This window comes from Sphaeramia orbicularis, chromosome 19, assembly GCF_902148855.1.
Source record: "Sphaeramia orbicularis chromosome 19, fSphaOr1.1, whole genome shotgun sequence".
In the NCBI taxonomy this organism is placed as follows: domain Eukaryota; kingdom Metazoa; phylum Chordata; class Actinopteri; order Kurtiformes; family Apogonidae; genus Sphaeramia; species Sphaeramia orbicularis.
This window is the reverse complement of record NC_043975.1, coordinates 30,343,069-30,365,546: the sequence shown is the minus strand read 5'-3', so window position 1 is coordinate 30,365,546 and position 22,478 is coordinate 30,343,069. Positions and strand designations below refer to the sequence as shown.

At 37.7% G+C, this 22,478-nt stretch overlaps 1 protein-coding gene across 2 annotated transcripts in view; it reads right to left on the bottom strand.

The window, feature by feature from the left end:
• The window catches only part of nrg3b (neuregulin 3b), a 455,978-nt gene that overhangs the window by 56,130 nt on the left and 377,370 nt on the right, over positions 1-22,478 (bottom strand). For both annotated transcript variants that reach the window (XM_030122143.1, XM_030122146.1), the window contains exons 3-4: positions 11,269-11,342; positions 621-647 (exon numbers count right to left, since the gene is read on the bottom strand). In XM_030122143.1, the coding sequence (XP_029978003.1) occupies positions 621-647; positions 11,269-11,342 (101 nt within the window). The remainder of the gene's footprint in view (positions 1-620; positions 648-11,268; positions 11,343-22,478) is intronic.

The window sequence follows — 22,478 nt, the reverse complement described above, 5'->3', positions numbered from 1 at the left end:
GGTATGTAGGGTGTGAGATATGGATATTCCCTCCGGTCAAAGAACAATGTGTCATTATTAAAGAAAGTAAGTCTCTGTTTTTCTTTTTTTGATCATACATTAACTGTGTAGAAGGTGGAAAGTTATTTAAGTCATGTCAGATAGGTGTGAATTATTCCTCCTCATGTTTATTTCTATTTCTTCAGATTAATTATCTTGCAAAATGACAAAACAACAGGAGAAAAATTGATTGTAAGTTTTATTTGTTTTTTGCTTACTTGACGCATATGTCATTTTTCACAGCACACATGAAACATTTTGGCAAAAAAAAAAAAAAAAAAAAGATGAATTTCCATGTGTGTGTGACAGGCAAGCAGTCAGGAAATTATACATGAACTGCCGCTATCTGTCTTTATTGCTCCATCGTCCTAACCTCACTTCTCCCTAACAGTACTCTTCTTCATGCAGACAGAATACACCTAATTCACGACCACAGTGTTTCCATGGCGACTGGCCCACATTAATTTTCCAAGGTGAGCAGCCTTGTTGTGCTGGATTGTGTGTTTTGTATGTAGCATTTCATAGGCGTACAAAACATGAAAGATCACACACTCTAAACTGTCAATGAAAAGTTGTCTTACCCATGAACTCGATCCCTAGTTCATCCGCTGTTCCATTCAAGGCCAGATAGCATGAGAAAGGAGGGAAGAGATAAACAGAGACGGGGAAAGAGAGGGAGAGAGAAAGAGACAAGCACAAAATCGTTACAACATGATGTGCCTCTATCTTACTCAGAACTCACCTTAGGGAAAGACACATGCTGCAACCAGAGCAAAAGTTGGTTTGACGGCTTTTTTTTTTTTTTTTCTGACATGACACTCCCTTGTGCACCAGGTAATGAGTGAACCAGCCCAAAATGCTTGGTATGCTTTTCCGTGATAAACTCCAAATTCGCACAGTCTGTTGCGGCTTTGAACAAGGAAAGAAAACAACAAAAAGATATGGGGGCTGAGAGGATTAGAGGAAGGATCATGAAAATAAAAGTTCAAAATGACATATCATATAGCTTTGTGTCACTGATGTTGCTTTGCGCAGGCCTTTTATATTGATTTGAGCCTGAGGCATTGCAGTAATTGTTCTCCTCTGTCTCCAAGCATAGCTCTTCAATATTCACAAGCTGGTCGCTTTAAGATGCGCCACACACACAAACGCACACATGCATGCACACCCACAGGCATACAGTACATTACACTCTTGTCTGTATTTCTTTCTCTCTCAGATACACACTGTGACATACACTTTCTCTCTCTCTCTCTCTCTCTCACAGTCTTTTTTCATGCATTTTAGTCTTTCCCTCAATCCCAGTACTGGGGAAACAGATAAAAAGGAGCACTCGTGTTCTTTCCATCCTGACAGTGCCCCTTTTTCATGTCACTGTAATGTAATCTCATTTAAATTAAAATGAAACCCTCACTAGTAATTGCTTTTCTGACAGAGGTGGTCTGAGTTTTAAATAGAATGTGGCTTGCCAAGCCTTTTACAGATTATGTGGTGGGCACTCTCAAAACAAAAAAAAAAAAAGGGAAAAAAAAGTGGCTAACGTTGAACAAAAAATAAAAAAATATATATATATATAAAAAAAAAACATCTCCTCAGATGCATTTTGATTGTACCATGGGAAAATCTGTCAACACTGTGAGTATAGAAGTAGATAAGCTCTTGATGTACTGAAGTGAAACCAGTCAGCCGGAAGACAAATGAATGCTTAGATGAATAGAGTATTATAATTGCATAGGGTTTTCCCATTCTATTTAAGAGGGTTATTTGAAGAAATAAGATTTTTAATGTCCATGAGCAAATTCAATATATAATGTTAACTTTTTGACATTAAGAGAAAAATGTAGGTTCATAAATGTTAAAACACCTCCTTCCATGTAAAGTCAGAGGTTGCATTTACACTGCATAACAGATTTTTAATGGGCAAGGGAGTTTCTATGATTATGCCGATAACAACGGGGTGAAAAGCCTGCAAAGCAAGTTTGAAATCTCTAATTTAATCAGCCAATAAACTAATTAATTTACGCTTATGTTTAGACAAAAGCAGGTGCTATCTTGTTTATACTGAAGAAAATATAAGTTCATTGTTTCCAGATTTATCTACTGCAGCTGGAAGGATTATCTAACAAATGTCAGCCTTTTTTATGGGCTCTTAACTTGTTCACAGCCAGTCTCATAGCAAGTAAAATACTAATAATTAAAAGAAACACTTAATGGTCAATCAGTTCTGCCTGGTGAACATTCTGAAGAGTTTTGAGATTTTACAAAATAGCTGACACTGTTCTAAGCGGCGCTACTGTCACTGTGGCGCAAACACTCGGCAAGGCCAAACAAGTAAATGCAGCATCCTACTGATGATGTCTGATGTGTATTATCCATTCAAGCCTTTTCCTGTGATTGCCCATGGCAACAGCCGACACTTCTCCACTCTATATCTCCCTGACTGTTGCAGCCTGTGCAGATGATGTCATTACAACACTGATACACATCCATTCCTCTGGCATTGCCTTGTCTAGAGACATTCACCAATCATAATATGTGCAGCCTCCCAATCCTTTGCACTGGCAACTCAAAGCACTCAGGGGAATCATTTACAGTGTCTTGTGGGAACCTTGAGCAAGCTTGCAGAATACCTGTGCATCATGTCAGATGCTTTTGGCCCGATTAAGAGGCAGAAATCTGGCAGGTGGGAGAGACAATGGCAGGAGTGAATCAAATCCTTAATCCCCTCCTTCACTTGGGTGAGCAGGGAACTGGGGAGCCAAGGTGTGTGTGTGTGTGTGTGTGTTTGTGTGTGTGTATGTTACTGTGCCAATATCCTGTGGAGCTATTTACTCCAGGCCTAATATCAACTGCAGATAAATAGTTCATTTCCAGATTTCCTCCCTTCCTCTTTCTAAATCAGATGGGTAAATCCAAATACTGGCTCTCCATGCTCTGCCCCCTCTTCATCCTCACCTCGTCTGTATCCAAGATACAGCTGAACATCATTACTGTCATGTCCTTAACTGACGCTCTCCACCTTTACCACATATACACCAAATTGCAGCCTTACACTCCCATGCCTCCAATTATAAACCCCTCCATTTCCCCGACCGTGCACCAATATGAACCATCTCAGCATCCTGTCCCTATCTCATTTCCTAACCTCTGTTCACAGCGGGATAGCTGGAGTACCTGGCAGGACGCCTTTATTCCTTTTGTCCCTGGGCTTTTGAGAGGTTCACGGCAGTCTGTGCTCTCTCCGTCTTGCTCCAAAAGAATGTGTGTACGATGGAGTGTCACTGTGCACAAGTCCGTTCAGACTGCTCTCTTGAGTGGCTTCTTTGTGGCCGGTCAATACCAAGACAAAGGATGGGAGCCGATTGGATGATTCGTGATTGCAAGGTGCACAAAAATTGATTTGAGAGAAAATAAAGGCTACAATGAGAAAACACCTACTCCAGGGTGCCACATAAGAGAAGGAAGCTGTAGAGTTAAACTTTGCACGCTAGCATACGTGCAAACACATACATAAGCCTCACTCATACGCACAACGACGTGGATGTCATTGGTCCTGAATTTTTGCCATTTATGTGCATGTTTCTCTGCATGTTATTATATGATTTGGCTTCTGAAAACAGGATAATCCCCAAAACCCTTGGTAATCTGGGTAAATTTTAGATTACTTTGTATCAACAGAGATCAAAATAGGCTTCATTCCACTGTCAAATCTTCTACTGTACACTTATCGCCAATGGTGACAGCATGATTGTGGCAAAAAAATAGATAAACAGTCTGCTACGATGAACAGAGGACAATTGGTTAACAGTTTTGTAACCTAGTTATATATGTCGGCTAATATTTACTTAGGGGGTCAAATGAGTGGCCATTTTTGACGTGACAGTTGACGGACGTGACATTACCCATGATGATCTGGTCAGTACCAGTACTTTATTAGTAATAAACTTATAGACTTACTATTGCTAATTCTCCTCTTATTCATAAATGTTAGTATTGTGGATCTAAAACAATAACAGCTGACACAAAAACACAAAATGTGACAGTGGACGGATGTGACATGGTTGTTACAGATCCCATCATACTGATGTTCGGCAGCCATGTCACCGTTTCCACAAATGATCACTGTGCAAAAACTAGCATCAGAATTATTTATTGTATAGTTTATCATCATACTAAAGAGTAAATACCAATATAGAATTGTTATTTCTTTATAAAAATGCTTATTATTACAAAACTGTTGATTTAAAAAGTGACGTGTGACATTCTTAATGTATGTATTGGCGTAACATAAGCAGGATGGATCAGCACCATACTCCATATTGTAACCTGTAAAAATAAAACATGTGATATGTAGGATAGAATCTGGTAAGAAAAACTGGGGAATCTAAAAGAATAGAATATTTGTTTTTCAGGTAAATTCAGTTCAAATATAACTTGGCCATTTGTGACATGAAAATATAGCATTAATTGTGATGAAATTGGACATTTTTGAGCTGAAAACATAGTTCATATGACCATCAACATGTTGCAACAGAACTGAAATCCTGTAAATTTGCAGAACTTACATTTACCAACACAAAGTTCCTTTGGGGATTCACTTATATTGATTTTTTATGCACAAAGACATAAATAAGACCTCTAAGCAAATTTTAGCCAATATATATATTTAACCCTGAAAGTGATAAACCTTAAAATTCTAGACATTCAGTCAATAATTTGTAATTATTCCCCATCAATTCCCTCATTCAGTACATGTATACGCTCTATAACTCTATATTTCCTATTAATGTAAACTTATTCCAATGCAATCAAACAAAAAATGGAAAATATAATAACTAAGTAAACCTTTATACAACAAAAAAAGGGGTCATGTATACAAAATCAAAACCAAATCCAATTTATATAATACTGGAAATTATTGATTTTCCCAATAGCATATTCGCATGTTCCTTGTACACTGTAGGTCACATATGATTGATGCTCAGTGTGTATAGAATGAAGGGGTGATGGGGATTTTTCCTCATCAATGAACCCCTCTCAAGCCTAATACAAGAATCTGAAATGAAAGTAGTTTTTATTCCAACAACATATTTCAGTGTCTTTCAAATTTTCCAATTTTGCACTTCATTTACTTTCATAATTGGTATATTGATATAAATAGTGTAGCATTAAAAGGAAGGTTCTATTCACATGCAAGCACACGGCGCCTTCCTACTTCCCTTTGCCTTATTATATGTCGTACACTTGCCACAAAACCCCAGCAGTAGCAGGAGCAGTCACAGTGCAGATATAACTCTGTATGACTTGGGAGTGGATTATGTTGTCAGTGCGATTCATACTCTGAGGTGTTTTATCTCATCATAGTTTTACACAGGTTGCGCTTCTCTGGCCACACAGAATATTGTTTGTTTCATCCACAGAGTAAATAACTTCATCAGAATGTTTGGCTTAAAGGGGTCATATTTTGCTAAACCCACTTTTATTAATCTGTGGTACATTTATTTGTGTATTTGGACCCTAATAGTTCATAAAGTTTGAATTTGAACCCTCCAGGTGCTGCAAAGCTATCTTTATAGTAATTCTGGCAAAAATCGAGTGGATTTCTACAACACGTTTTAATTCCTGCTTAATTTGTTACGTTTTATAGCTAGTTATGTCACGACATTTGCACAAATAAGGTCAAGACTTCCGATGAACATTTCTCTGAGTATGACATAATTGTTTGTCAGCAGCAGCGGTTGTAGTCCATACTGAAATATGTCCAAACTTCGAGCCGATTACCTAAAATATTCAGTTGTTGGTTGAACTGGACAGAGCAGCACAGCCAACAACCTGGAGGGGGTGGGGTCATGTGTATTTAAAGGGCCAGCGCTCAAAATGACCTTTCTGGTGTCATTACTCAGAAATAGGGTTGAAGATGGGCCTGTGGAGTTGAATTATCATTCCTTTAACCTTCTGAGACCCAGGAAATGTCAGCAAAGTACAAGCTTTTTTTTTTATTTTTTTTATTTTTTTTATTATTATTTTAATTAAATAAGTGCCTATATTGGAAACATCATGATGCAACAGTTTTTTCAGATGCAGTTTTTAAAATTTTTATGGAATGTCCTTTGTGGTGGACAGTTTTCTTTTCTTTTTGTTTGTATAAAGTTGTGAAACTCTTGTCCATAAATGTGGACAGAAAACCCATAGCTGGGTCTTAGGAGGTTAAAGGAGTGATATTTTGCTTTTTTTTAAAAAATGGAATTATGCATTTTAAAACATTTCCCTGTGGTCTACATAAACTGTAAATGCTATGCTTGGGTCTGAATTCTTCATTAATTCAACTTCACTGGTCCATCTTCAACCCTATTTCTGAGTAATGACACCAGATGCAAATGAGACACTTCACACCCCACCCCCTCCAGGTTGTTGGCTGTGCTGCTCTGTCCCGTTCAGCCAACAATTGAACATTTTAGGTAATCGGCTCGACAAACTGCTGACAAACAAACAAATTATGACGTACCCAGAGAAATGTTTGTCGGAAGTCTTGACCTTATATGTGCAAATGTTGTGATGTAACTAGTTATAGATGTAACAAATTAAGCAGGGATTAAAACAGGTTGTAGAAATCTACTCGATTTTTACCAAAATGAATGTAAATATAGCTTTGCAGCACCTGGAGGGTTCAAATTCAAATTTTTGGAACTATCAAGGTCCAAATACACAAATAAATGTACCAAAGGCTAATAAAAGTGGGTTTGTTAGTTAAATCCAGAAGGGACTGTTTCAACTAAACTGTAGAAGTTTGAAGTTTATTTCAAACATTAAGTAGAAACAAAATACAAAGGTGAACAAAAGGCAAAGAGAAACCACAAATTTAAACAGAACATTCCAGAGTATCGAAAGCAAAAAGCCAAACCAAAAAAAAAAAGACACAATGTTCGTCTACCTCATTGTGTCTCCTCAACAATGGTTTATGTCCAAAGTGGAGTAGGAAGAAGCCGAGCTTATATTGGCCCACTTCAAATTTACATAACTAATAAAAGAACAGGTCAGCACGAAGTTACTGGAAAAGAGCTCAAGTTATAACATGCCACAGAAAACATAAGAGCACAAAACAATACAGCTGTATTTCCTTCTTTAACACTTCCATTACCATCCTGGGTTAAACTGTTGTTCCTCATCCTTATGGTTCTTTAAAAATTGTCTTAGTTTCTAAAATCAATTAAAGGAAAAAAACATTCTCTAGATTTCACCTCTAAGTCTTTATAAATTACATAAAAAACCCTGACTGTATAAAATGTAAGCACATGTCCTTTTTGATTTCACTGTTGTCTAACATTTAAATAAATGCTATTAATGTGTCTGACTCACCGTTTATTGCAGGAAATAGTCAGACCACATTCACACTGGAAGCCTTAGTGAACACTGTGGGTTCACTGCTCAGTGATCTGATTTTTTGTTTTCATTGTTTACATCTTTACGTTATTTTCTTGAATGGGTCTATTGCCGCGTTTCCACTGCGTGGTACTGGCTCGACTCGACCTAACTCGACTCGGCCTTTTTGCATTTCCATTACAAAAAAGGACCTGGAATCTGGTACCCGGTACTAGTTTTTTGGTATCACCTCCGCCGAGGTTCCAAGCGATACTAAATGATGACATGTACACACTGCAGACCACAGACTGGTCAGACAGTTTTCTCTGTGACCCACCGTTTTACAAAAAACAGATGCGGAAGTTGACAGTAAATATAGCGGAACATTAATCCACATGATAACAGCCCAAAACTACACCATGGTCGGTCGAGGAGATTCAGTCTTTGGTAGGGATGGGAATCGTTAAGAATTTAACGATTCCGATTCCATTATCGATATTGCTTATCGATCCGATTCCTTATCGATTCTCTTATCAATTCTCATTGGGTGAGGGAATAAAAGAGTACAAACAGGTGTGTTTGCATTAACTGTCTTTTATATTTCCATCTGCACAGAAAATATAACATATACAGTATGTACAAATAATAATAACAGACGACGCGGGGGGGGGCGGCTACAGTGAAAGTGGAACTAAAGACGCTTTACTAATTCCACTATTGCTGCATTTCTACTACGAGGAACCGGTTTGACTCGGCTTGGCTTGTCTCCCGTTGTTGTGCACCTCATTTCCTTCCCCCTACCTTCGGAAACTTATATTTGAGAAGTTACAACGTTTGTTGCCCGCACCGGAACCAGCCCGGCGTTCCCTTTGCCGCTACATTCTTAAGCACCGCTGTGTATCAAATACGTGACATTCCTGTAAATGATTCACATGCGGTGGACAAATGTTTGAGGATATTGGAGGGATTCCACCCTTTTGAAGACATGGAAGCTTTGACAGTGTTCCAAGTAAGTGGACCTGGTGTCATCTGTTTAGACAGTTTCTGCCTCAACGCCATGTTGGCTACGTTCTGACCAAAACAATGCAGCGTACGTGTGACGTCATCACGCATGCACAACGAACGCAGAATCGTTAAGCAGGCAGGCGAACGATTCCAAGGAATCAAGCTACTGGGAACCGGTTCTCAAAAAAGAACCGGTTCTCGATTCCCATCCCTAGTCTTTGGTGGCCGACGTAAAAATTCAGACGAGACAACATGCAATGAGCGAGTTTTCAGCAACTCTCTGAGCAGACGACACAGAAATAATGCGCCTCATCGCTATGACATCCAGGTACTGTAAAGTCGGTAGTATCCTGTAATGGAAACGGTCTCCAGGAATACTGAGTTGAGCCGAGCCGAGCCGAGTTGAGCTGGTTCCATGTAGTGGAAACGCGGCATAAGATTAGATTCCAATCTGAGCCTGTTACTGTCCTGAATGTACCGACATGTGGAAAAGTGTGGACATCACACAGCTAAGTGTCATTGTCAATTTTTTCTGTATGTTTTCAGTCACAGATCATACCTTATGTTCTTGCACAGAAGTGTTAACCCAAAGACTTCAGGTGTCCCTCCACTCATACCTGCACTGTAGCAGTACTCAATGTTTGCATTCAATGAGCGTTTCCTTCTAGGGCACAAATGTGACACGAATTTTGATCTGTACTGAAAAAAAAAAATCATATACATTACAATATGACTTTCCAGGCTGCATTGCAGAAAATCAGACTAGTGTCTCTTTAGGGCCACATCTTGATTTGGTGGAACTCAGAACTGGCAAGATCAGATTCTATCTAATTTGTGCTGTTTACACCTTTAGTGAAACAAACAGATCTGAGTCACATAACAGCAAAACATCAGATACAAACCACTTTTGCCCGCAGTTTGAAAGATACAGCCTTGATACAGGTTATCAAGATAACAATACAATTGACCAAGCTGGACACCCAGGAAAATTGATGTCTGCCTGTTGAAGATTAAATAAATCCTACAGTGAAAACTGGACGCCATGAGGGAGGATGAAACATTCTTGTGACACTGGCTTGTGACCCCATTAAAAGACTGATGGCATCAAACAGAAGGCAACGGGAGTTAAGTTTGCGCTCATACTCATGGTGCAGAGGAGCCAAGTCACTCCATAAAACAGTGTGAATTTGTGAAGCCGCAGTCTCATGGGAAAGGCTTGAGGCCTCCAATTTCTCTTCCTTGTACCTCTGACTTTTGCTTTATTTTTTAACCACACCACAGAGCTATCATGGGGATTCAAAGGCTTGGGGGGAAGTGTTTTTGGGAACAATAGGAAGATGAAGATTTTCCTTTCCTTTTAGCTGGACTAAAGTACAGAATGATTAAAGAGCACAATGTTTATTTATTTATTTTTTATTCCCATAGCATATTGTAGGTGCATGATGTTACCTATGTAGACCAAAAAAGACCTCTCCCTCACATCTTCATCAAGGGGTAAATATATATTGTATATTTTTCTCAGTTAATTAACCCATAAAGACCTAAACACCCATCACCGATCAAAAGCATCTATTGATCTAAACTGTTTCATAACTATTGATCCACTAATCCTATTAGTCCATGCAAATAATTGGTGTAAAATACAGTTTGTTGTCTTTTCATGGTCATCAGATATGACCCATTTGGACGTTCAGAGGCTCTGTAGTGAACGTGGAAACACCATCATCTTCTACAACATTGATTCACCAGTAAAACCCATGGAGTTCGATAAATAACAGCGGTTGTAGACACTTGGTTTATGCTCAGTTAATGATAGATTTTACAGAAAAAGTCACTTTTTCTGTAGTTTTCTCTGTTTTTGATACAATAACCCTCAACTTTAACCCTTTCATGCACACTGGTCACTACGGTGGACACCTGTTCAAAAGTGTTCTCTTGTATATTCATGGATTTTGTTGTTTTAGTTCCATATCAGCCAACACAATGGACGCTTATGCATCATCCCATACACTGCAATTCATACCATTACTGTAACTTTGCTGGTCTAGATAAACCTGATCTGCAGTAACATGTTTGAGAGTAAAAAAACTGCTAATAGTTATTACACTGTATTTAACAGTTTTGGGGTTTTTTTGCATATTATCTCCATGCAGGTATATTAAAATGTGAGAAAACATCAGATTAGCAGCATTAAAAATGTTTTTATTTCATAGTTTTCACACAGTATATCAGTAAATACATGTTTCTTTGGTTCGAAAATTAAATGCATGGTGTCCAGCTGAGTGGCCATTTTTGTAACTCCATAAAAACAGGCTAACAAAAATCAATAGAATTATTATTTTCATGCCTAAAGAGGGATAAAAACACTCAGGAAAAAAATCGTGATTAAGGTTCTCATAATTCATGCATGAAAGGGTTAATCTGAGGTTTTATGAACATCTACACGATCAGTAAATTAAATACAGGAAAATATCTGATTTATATTGATAAAATGCAAAATACAGAGGGTAATATTATAATAAATGGTGATAAATCACATAAGAAAGGTCAAATATAGAGGAAATTTAATATAAGTAGCGCTGGGTCTTTATGGGTTAATTATTAACTTTGTATAGAAGTGCATAATAATGAGTCTAATTCTGTAACTTTTTCTAGATGAAGAAAATATAATGGAATCTATTGTTATCTAACGGCCCACACACCTTTATCAGCATTTACATTGAAGGGTTATTTCAGTTCATTTTCACTACTGACTGACAAAGCAAAGTCAAAGATTTGCCCAAGGGCTTGCTATTAATTTGTTTTTATCTTTCCACATTGCCACATCAATACTGTAGGTTTAAAAATAGAAAAGAGAGAGCGTACTTGGATCTGACAAGATAGCATCTGTCTTGGGAACAAACTGGTCACATCGTAGCCCATGGTAGCCCTCCTTACACCTGCAAGACACACAGAGAGAGAGAGACACACATTTAAGATTACAAGCAAGATGAACCAAGCAAAAAAAAAAAAAAGTACCAAGCTACACCATGAACTATCAGCTGAAAAAGACTTTAAGATAAGGAAAGTTGAGAACAAGAAACCTAGAAGGAGAAGAAGACTGAATGGTTGGTAAAAAGTAGAGTGCTCACTGAGGACTGAGGTGGTGGAGGGAGATACACAGAAACTGTCGAGAGGGTGGGGCGAGAAGAAAAAGAGAGGAATGGGAAGATAGTTGGGCAGGCCTGAGTAGCGCCTGCAGCCTCACTGATAGCACATGACTGACAGGAATGCCAGGTCCCAGTGGAAGAAAACGGGGTACTGGGATGGAGAGTACTTGGCGTGATGCAGACAACGCCAAATCTACAGTGAAGAGGAAGCTGCCATAGTTGGAACACTCATATAAACAAAGTCCTGGCACAGTCCAGATATTTGCCTTCATCATCAAACAAATATCCCTGTGCTGTTGATGCCCGCAGATCCCACTGCAACTGTCATAAATATCTCCACAGAAATTATGACATTTGAAGTCTGGCTACGGTTGCGGAAATATTTTAGTCACATCCTTTATGCTGCAAACGCAACCATATGGTCACGTAACATGTGTACAATATGTATTAAAGATCGGACATGTGTTTCCTATCTGTTTTAGAAATCATTGAAGTGTTCAGTGTGTGATATTTAGTGGTATCTTAAAGTGAAGTTGTAGATTGCAGCCAACCAAATAATCCCCCCACCATCACATAGGGGACTGCAAAAAACACAGAGGTACTCATTGCAGATATTGCTTGTTTTATTTGTTTTGGGGTTTTTAGTTAAGGGATGCACCGATCAGCCATAACATTATAAGCACTGACAGGACAAGTGGTAATAATATTGATGATTTCATTACAATGGTGCCTTTCTCTGGGTTGGATATATCAGGCAGCTAGTGAACACTGGCCGTTTCTCAATACCAAGAACGCAGAGTACGGTCTTGTGAACTCGCCGAGTACGGTCTTGGTAGGAACGGTCTCAGAGAATGGACTTCCTAAGAACGCAAGTCTATCTGTAGTTGGAACAACATCTGGGTATTCCATGTGTTCTTGGTTTATGTGAACTTGCAATTGGGACAGTGAGTGATGACGTTTCAAGAGAACGCGAGAACAGACAAGAACACGTATTCAGAAACAACCATTTAGTCCTTGAAGCTGACGTGTTGGAAGCAGCAAAGTGACAAACATTAGGAACTGAGTGACTTCGACCAGGTCTATACAGGGTGAGTCAGAAAAAACACTCTTTTCATTTAAAGAAATTGTACCACTGAAATGGAAATGCTTATTTTTCTTTTGATTATACAGTCATATTGATGTGGTTATGGAGCATGTCTGGCGATTGAATCATTGATTTATGGCATAGCATAACAGAGGGAATGTCCATTGTTTATTGTGCACCGGAATATCTGCCAACACAGTTTATGCCACCGTGAATGAAATTAAAATTGTCAACCATCACAGCATGTTTACTCGCCATCAAAATGTTTTGTCTCAACGAAGTCGTCCGGCACGACCTTCAACCTGGCTACCAGTCAGATCGATGCAAATCTGTGCTCGTTGTCGCATCTCTAACACAGCTCTTCTCGCCATTCGTGTTCGTTGTAGGGCTTGGATTTCAGCCGTGATGCGATTTCGGAGTTCCTGAAGAGTTTGTGGAACAGTCTGATACACACGGTTTTTAAGATACCCCCACAAGGTCTTGGAACTGCCGGATGGTTTCTTGGACGCTACCAGTTTCGCAGACTTTTGTCACCATGAAAGCTCTATGCACATCTGTAAACTGTGGTCTTGCCATGATGAAAACTCCCTGGGCACTGTCATGTAGGCCTATGTCCTGAGTGTGAAAGCAAAGCCCCGACTCCTGTAATTGTTGTCAATTTCAAGTTTGTTCACTGTGGCATACATTGTGTTGGCAGGTATTTCAGTGCCCAATAAACAATGGACCTTCTCTCTCTTATGCAATGCAATAAATCTATGACTACATCATCAGACATGCTCAATAACCACATCAATATGACTGTATGGTCAAAAGAAAAATCAGTGTTTCCGTTTTAGCAGTACAATTTCTTTAAATGGAAAGAGCGTTTTTTTCTGACTCACCCTGTATTGTATCAGTGATGACTGGGTCAGAGCATCTTCACAACTTTTGGGTGTCCCTGGTCTGCAGTGGTTCGTACTGACCACAAATAGACTAAGGAAAGACATCCCAATCTCAGAACCATTGATGTTCTGTGGGAGGTGTTGGACAAATAAGGGTTCATTTATGCTCTATGTAAAAAAGTCAGACAGATATGGACGGAGCAGTCTGCGTACATGTGTAACGCTGGTGATCCACTAGCACAAGTCACGAACTCCGCACCGCAGTACCCAACCGCACCACTACCTTCCTTCAGGATGTTTGTTGTAGGGGTTTCCGTTTGTAGATAGGCGTGACTGAAGCGGCACAGTGCCTCGGACAGATGTATTTGCATAAAATTGGGTATTGCTCAACTTTTTGAAGCGACAAAACCATCAGTTTGGTCGCACCACATACCCAGAATGCTTCGTGGAAGTGTTGGACATGCCCCATAGAAATGAATAGGGGTACTGCTGGGCGAAGTTCGTGACACTTGCTAGTGGATCACCACCGTGATTCTGTCCATTCTCCGGGAGACTGCAGATGCAAACCCCAACGGAGAATACGGAGCAGTACCACCGGGAACCATGGAGGCAGTGTTGAGATTTGAGGAGAATAATTTCCACATATAGCAGTACTTTTCAAAGAACGACAGTATGAGTTAGGGAAAAACGACCAACATATTTACAACTACCCTTTTTGATATCAACATTGGTAAAACCTCCTCTGTCGTCACCATGTTCGTTTTGTTATTGACTTTCTTTTAAAATCTTCACTCTTCTTTGTGGTATTCCGCAAGTATGTTAATTAAGAGCACTGCCCTCTGGTGGACTGATTGAGAAACACACATTCGAACGCAATGGAAGTGTGACAGCAGTGACGCTTGACAACCTTAGAAACGGACGTACCTGTTTACGTACATATGGCAAACATAAATGAACCTTAAATCTGATCCATGAAGGTCCACCTCTATTTCCAGGACTTCAGGAATCTACTGCTAAGGTCTTGGTCCAGATACCACAGTACACCTTCAGAGGTCTGGTGGAGTCTAGGCCTCATGTCAGAGCTGTTTGCATGGAAAAACCGTAACCTACACAATATTAGACAGGTGGTGATAATGTTATACTTGGTTGTTGTTCTTTAGTTACTTTTGGTCGGTTCTAACCACTTTACCCTGGGAATGAACAAGATCTGGAGATGCTCTGACCCAGTGATTTGACCATAGTTATTTCTCCATCAGATCCCTACTCTTGCCCATTTTGCTGTTTCCAACACATCTACTTCAAGGACTGTACGTTCACTTGCTGTCTATCTAATACACTCCACCCACTGACGGATCCCATTGAAATGAAATAATCAACATTATCATGAATTTTTACCAGTATGGCTGTGAAATAGGCTGTGAAATGAGCATTAAATTCTGTTTTAGTAGTCTTAAAAAAGTCTTAAAAAGTAACTGGAAGGATGTCGATCACCTGACAGAGGGACTTTGGCTTCATACATTTCTGGAGATGATCTCTATGGAGGGAGTTGCGTCGAATCTTTCAGAAATGCGTAATAAGGAACAACAACTGTGGAAGGACATAATGGACAGTATTCGTAAAATCTCTGCACTCCCCAGAGACTTGAGACAAACTGGAGCAACATGAATGGTCTGTGATTTTGTTAATTTTATCCTTTGCACCCTCACCTCACCTCCCTCTTCCGTTGTAATTTTTATTTATTCATTTATTTATTTTATTTTATTTCTACGCACTTTCTGCAGGTATCTATATTGATATGTAAGTCAAAGTATTGGCCTCTTTTTGTTTGTTTGTTGAAAAACCAATAAAAGGTTAAGTAAAAAAAAAAAAAGTCTTAAATTTATCTTGTAAAAACCTGTAGAAACCCTGACACTTAAATATAGTAATAAATGGAAATACACCTTGGTGCTAGAAGCAATCCTCCGTAAAATGAAAAAATGTCAGTTAACAGCTATTACAGAAACATGGCAGCACAACATGGTAGCGATCCACACCATCTGTAGAAATAAACGGTTCATTTGAAAGTAACAAAAGGCATAATTAAATAACTGAAAACAATTAGGAATATTACATTTAATTTCTGCAAATATATTCTCCTAAATACCCATAACTACAACACTCTAGATGTTAATAATTCATCTGTAATTCACACACGTGGAACATTTTACCACATGCATAAAAACCCAAATAAACCCAAAGGTCAGTTTACAATATGATCACAAATTACACTTTAGGATGTAAATGTCTTCAGCTGCGTTCCGTTATTTTTCATTTGTTGTTTTGCTATCATTTTTTATGTATTTATTCCGGTTTAATTGTACTTCTCCGTGTCGGTGAAAATGAGGGCATGTCCTCAATGATTCGTCGAGGTGTAATAAAAACTTGAATGAATGAATAAGTAAATGCACCTCCACTTCTACGAATAAAAAAAATGCTTGAATATTTCAAAACGGCACAAAAAATCAGATACAGAAATACAAAGTTCAGAGTTTCTGCTCGGACTTTTCTGCTCTTTTGGCAGATCCCTGAATAGTTTTTGCTTCAAAAAGAATTTAGGTGTTTTTATTCCTACAGTACCTTGAACAGTGGCCATACTGTGAGCACATTCAGTAGGCTGATCCATTCCTCCAGCTCTTTGAAGGCTTAGGGGAGACAATGGGGGGGGGTTTACTTTGATGTGTCTGTTTCAACATAAACTTGTACATGAGTGAGCGATATGTCAGAATTGTCTATATTTTCTCCATTCTACCAGTCGATGACATATTGTAGGTAAACTGTGGGGATTTACACCCGCTCATATCCATCAATATCTGTCCACCATACTTCCGCTAGTGTCACACTTGTATTAGATGAGTGACAAGACAATAGTGAACCACTTTGTGTTTCTCCGTCTGGCTTGACCTGAAAGTGTGAAAAAAGCGAGTAACAACGACGAGCAACAACGAGCGAGCTAAAACAAAACTGCGAAGTGGAGATAACAAGTTGTTGGTTAAGACAGAGAGTGAAAACTGTGAAAGTCATAGCTCGCGCTTTTAAGATTTCAAGCTGCAGTTTTAGTTCCGTTGGTTCTGCACGTCTCAGCTCTGTATATTTATCTCTCATTGCTCCTCTGCAATGCATTATGGCCATTCCCAACAAAGAAAATTAATTATTACCTCCGCTAAGTGTAACGACTAAGGTTATGTTTTCATTGGAGTTTGTCTGTTTGTTTGTTTCTTTGTCTGTTAGCAAGATAACTCAAAAAAGTTACAGATGGATTTTCATTAAATTTTCAGGCTATGCTGATGATACTGGCACAAGGAACAAATGTGGTGGTGGGGGGGGCTGATCTGCCTTGGCGGAGGTCTGGACTCTCCGAGTGCTTTTCTAGTTTCAATTGTTATCTAATGCCACACAGTAGTCGTAGTAGAAGTAGTAGTAGTTAAGTTTATTGAGTCGTTAATTACACTGGTCAACAACAAATTTATTACCTCCGCCAAGGAGGTTATGTTTTTGCCAGGGTTTGTTTGTTTGTTTGTTTGTCTGTCCGTTAGTGTGCAACATAACTCAAAAAGTTATGGACAGATTTGGATGAAATTTTCAGGGTTTGTTGGAAATGGGATAAGGAAGAAATGATTAAATTTTGGTGGTGATCGGGGGTGGGGGGGCCCATTTCCAACAAACCCTGAAAATTTCATCAAAATCTGTCCATAACTTTTTGAGTTATGTTGCACACTAACGGACAGACAAACAGACAGACAAACAAACAAACAAACAAACCCTGGCAAAAACATAACCTCCTTGGCGTGGGGGGGGGGCCCACAGGGGGGGCCACTGATCAGCCTTGGCGGAGGTCTGCGCTCTCCGAGTGCTTCTAGTTGTTTAAGTTTTTTGAGCTGATTTAGGATAATTTTGGTGTGCTGAATCCAAAAATCACATTCATTTTGCTCAATCAGGTCAACTTTCTGAACTATGCTACATATTGGGTTTTTAACATTTTTGCTTACATTTATGGGCATTTTCACATCATATGATACAAAATTCTTTCATAGTTCTTGCAATAAATGAGTTCTGAAGATTTTACTTTTGCCAATTTATGATTAATGTTTTTTTTTTTAATATTACAGGTGAATGAAATGGCTTCGACTAGAAGATCTTGCAAAAATAAGCCTTACGTATTCTGCTACATCTGCGGTGAATACACATTGTACCTAACAGGAATCGTGTTAGAAAATGATTTTTTTTCTCTTAAAACCTATTTTGGGTGAGAATTATATAAAAAAATCAACTGATAAAGTCACAAAAATTTAATCAATTTTGTGAGAAGATCAAATTTTTCAAAATCAAATTGGCAAAAAAAAAACCTGACCTGATTGAGAAAAACATATGTCATTTTTGGATTTAGCGGTGCAAAATGGTCCTAATTCAGTTGAAAAAACCTAGACAACTTGCAAAAAACATTTTTTTGTAACCTAGTGTTATTTTAAGCAACAAACAAAAACTACATATCCATTGTTCCATATACAATGCGACCGAAAGGGTTTAGGCCTGTGTTTTTCAACCTTGGGGTCGGAACCCCACGTGCGGTCGCCTGGAAGTCATATGGGGTCGCCTGAAATTTCTAGTAATTGATAAAAAATAAAAATAAAAACTTACTAATATAAAATATATGGTGAGTTGACAGAGACAATCCAATCCATAAAAGACATGACAAACTGTGAAGCTGAAACTGAAGCACTGTGGTACTGTTTATCTGTCAAATGTTCATTGTGGTCAGTTTCAGATGCTGCAGCTCTTTCATAATTCATAGTTTGAATTCATGTTTGTTCAGTATTAATTGTCAGCCTTGTGAATCCAATCTGGACTGACTGTACATATCCTGACCAAGGAAAATCAAATTCTCACTTTGTGCAGTAATCTACACCTGGCTTTTCTGCCTCCGTCCGTAATAATATACATTATATAGACTAAATATCATCTAAAATAAATGTTTATTTGCAACATAGTATAGCAAACTATTACATGATCAAAAATAAATTAATTTTAGCAAGAAAAAAAAAAGTCTCCGTTTTGAATGTTTGGAGTCACCAGAAATTTGTGATGTTAAAATGGGGTCATGAACCAAAAAAGGTTGGGAACCACTGAACTAAACCTATCAAAACATGTAAATAATTGGTATAAAATGCAGTTTATCATCTTGTCAAGTTCATCAGATATGACCCATTTGGTCATTCAGAGGCTCCATAATGAACATGGAAACACTGTCATCTTCTATAACACTGATTCACCAGTAAAACCCATGGAAGTGGAAATGCTTGGTTTATGTTCAGTTAATGATATATAAATGTCATCTAAAATTAATGGTTATTTGCAACATAGTATAGCAAACTATTACATGATCAAAAACAAATTAATTTTAGCAAAAAAAAAAAAAAAAAAAAGTCTCCGTTTTGACGTGTCAGGGGTCGCCAGAAATGTATGTTGTTAAAATGGGGTCACGAGCCAAAAAAGGTTTGGAACCACTGATTTAGGCTGAAATAAACACTTATTTTGCCTAACCCTATTTACAATTAACACAATGTTTCCACAAGAAAACAAACAAAATTTTCAATGTAATCATTGCTAAATATACAACAGTAGTGAATACATATTTAATTTAATTCAGGTAAATCATGTCTTTATCTCAACTACCAATATTAATCCTAGTCTTTTAAATAAATAATGTCTTTAGTCAATCCTGAGCTCTATATTTTTGAATAATAGTTAATTTGTACATCTTTTTAAAAGTTTTAATTCTTTTAGACTGTTTTAATCAATCTTCCAGGCCATTCCAAAGTTTAACCCCCCTAACGGAAATACATCTACTTTTTTTATTTGTTCTTGCCTTAGCTTTTTTAAAAATGCCAGTTCCTCTGAGGCTATACTGACTTTTCCTACAGTCAAACATCTCCTGAATGTAAGGAGGGAGAAGATTATTATGTGCCTTGTACATCACTACCACTGCATTAAGGTCATCAAGATCATGCATTTTCAGTACATTAAGCTCTGTAAAAATAGGGTTTGTTGGTGCATAAAAATCTGCGTAAGTGTTATGCAGTTTTTTGGGGTTTTTTTGAAGAAAAAGATAGGTTGAATATTTGAATAGTAGCTGTTTCCCCATATTTCTGCACCATAATTTAGGTATGGAAGAATGATAGTGAATATTTTTCAAGTATGGTTGAGGCAGGTAAAAAAAAAATTGCATTGTACATTGCTTTTATATTGTGTATTATCAGGGATGGGCACAAAAACATCAAAATGTAAAATGAAATATGAAATACCTGACGTATAAATATATCAAAATAAACTACTACTGTGAAAATAGTTGTTTGAGGGGGCATGGACTCTTTACGAAGCTTTTATCTAACAGTCTATTTGATGTATTCCTTCATCAGTGGACTAGGTGAGCTGATAAAGTGGACGGTGTCTGTGAGTCTGCCCAACAAGACGTTCCATAAACTACTCAGACGACTGATCAATATCTAGAACCATCTCTTACAGCTGAGATCCTAATATATCCTTATGGCTTCTCGGATAAATGTTGTGAAGTAACTCATGTTCAAGCAAGTCTTCTTAATGCCTCGTAATGGTTTCCTGATTTATTATTTTCAAAGCTCAGTAACATTTGAAGTTAGAAGTCAGGTTTGTTTTAACCCATAAAGACCAAGTGCTACTTTTGTGGCAGTTCTAAAATATGTTTTTTCTCTATATTTTACCTTTCTTAAGTGATTTATCACCATTTATTACAACATTATCCTCTGTATTTTGAGGTTTTTCTGTGTAAATCCTGTATTTTCCTATATTTCATTTACTGATCGTGTACATGTTCATACAAGCTCAGATTAAAGTTTAGAGATATGATGTATTTGCACTACATCATATCAAACAATATTTGCACTCTCCTTTTAAACACTTTTTTATTCAAATTTATATGACTGTTTGTTTTTATGTGTATGTGTATGTCTATGTATGTTTTATGCTGCTGACAACACTGTGAATTTCCCCATTGTGGGATCAATAAAGGAATATTTTATCTTATCTTATCTTATCTTATCTTATCTTATCTTATCTTATCTTATCTTATCTTATCTTGCTATCCTCTGTATTTTGAGGTTTTTCTGTGTAAATCATGTATTTTCCTATATTTCATTTATAGATCGTGTAGATGTTCATGTAAACTCAGATTCAAGTTAAGGGTGTTTATATCAAAAACAGAGAAAACTGAAGAAAAAGTGACTTTTTCAGCAAAGATATCAATAACTGAACATGAAAACATGTCTCCATCCACTGATATTTATGGACATTATTAATGGAAATCCTTGCGTAGAGCTGACTTTTACCCATAAAGATCTAGTGTTACTTTTATGGCAGATTTCTCTCTATTTAACCTTTCTTAAATGATTTATCATCATTTATTATAATATTATCCTCTTTATTTTTCTTTTTTTCAGTGAAAATCAGCTATTTTTTAATATTTAATGGACTAATCATGTACTTTAATCATCATGCTGAGATTACATTTGAGGGTTATTAAAGCAAAAACAGAGAAAACTGTAGAAAAACTGACTTTTTTAGTAAAATATATCATTAACTGAACACAAACCAAGTATTTCCATCCACTGTCATTGATGCAACGCTGTGGGTTTTACTGGTGAATCAGTGTTGTAGAAGATGTCTGAACATCCAAATAGCTCAACAATTATTTACATGTTTTGATAGGTTTAGCGGTTCAGAAGTTATTAAACAGTTTAGATCAGCAGATGCTTTTGGTTGCTGGTGGCTGGTGGGTCTTTAAGGGTTCAACAAAATGAAATTTTATCCATTTTCAGTATTTTAACTGTATTATAATCACAATACAGATTCATAGTTTATCCACTGGACAAAAAATACATTTGTTTGTGCACAACTTCTACCAGTAAATTAGGATTCAAGCAGTGAATAACTTATCATATACAATGCTTTCTGCTTGTACATAACAAAAAATATGAATTAGAAGATGGCAAGCATGCGTTAACAGGTGAAAGCTGCTATTAGAGTTAGCTAACAATAGCCTTCAGGTTAAATATTTAGCCTAATCTTAGGCCATGTCCACATGAAACTGGATCTTTTCCTATCAGATCTTTTTCTTTGTCGTTGTCAAAAAATGCTCCATAAACACAGAATCATGTCAGGAAATATCTGCGTCCACATGAAACCACTGAAAATGAATGAAAACAATGTAGTACAAATGCCAGGCCTGTATGTGGCGTTGTAATGCTCTCGCAAAAAATGGAGAAGTTGATGAGGAGCATGCGCATAAAGTTTACTTGGTTCTACCGAGTGTTATCCAATATTTCTTCCTGGTTGCCCCTCTCTGCAGTAGATCCAAGATCATATAATTAATATTGTTAGTTATGGTTGGTTGTTACTCATTGTAATGAAAGAGTAAAAGATTTGGATTCAATATTTCCAATAAGCTCAACAGCAGTTGTAGCTCGAGCACTACTCTGTAGTCCGCCAATGTTATTGTTGTTGTGAAGTGGTTTCTTGATTCCAGGGTGAAAAGTTAGAGGTGGGGCTATGACTTTAGAAAAGATGCAGTTTGGTCGTACAGACTAAGGCGCGAAACTGACATTTTCAGATGTATCCACTCTGGGACCTGGTTTCAAAAAGTTGTGATTTCAGTCTCTGAAAAATGCCGTTTTCGTGTGGACAAAAGGCCTATCCGATACAAAACTTTAGCAGATACGACCGAAACCATCATCATATGGACAGGGCAGGGCCAGATTAACACTTCATTGTACCCGGGGCAACAATATTCAAGGGCCCCATCATCACAACCCCAGGATCCCTATAATCTGGCAAAATACAGAATAAGTTCCAGGAATATATGTAAATATACCCCATACTTCAATATCTAACTAT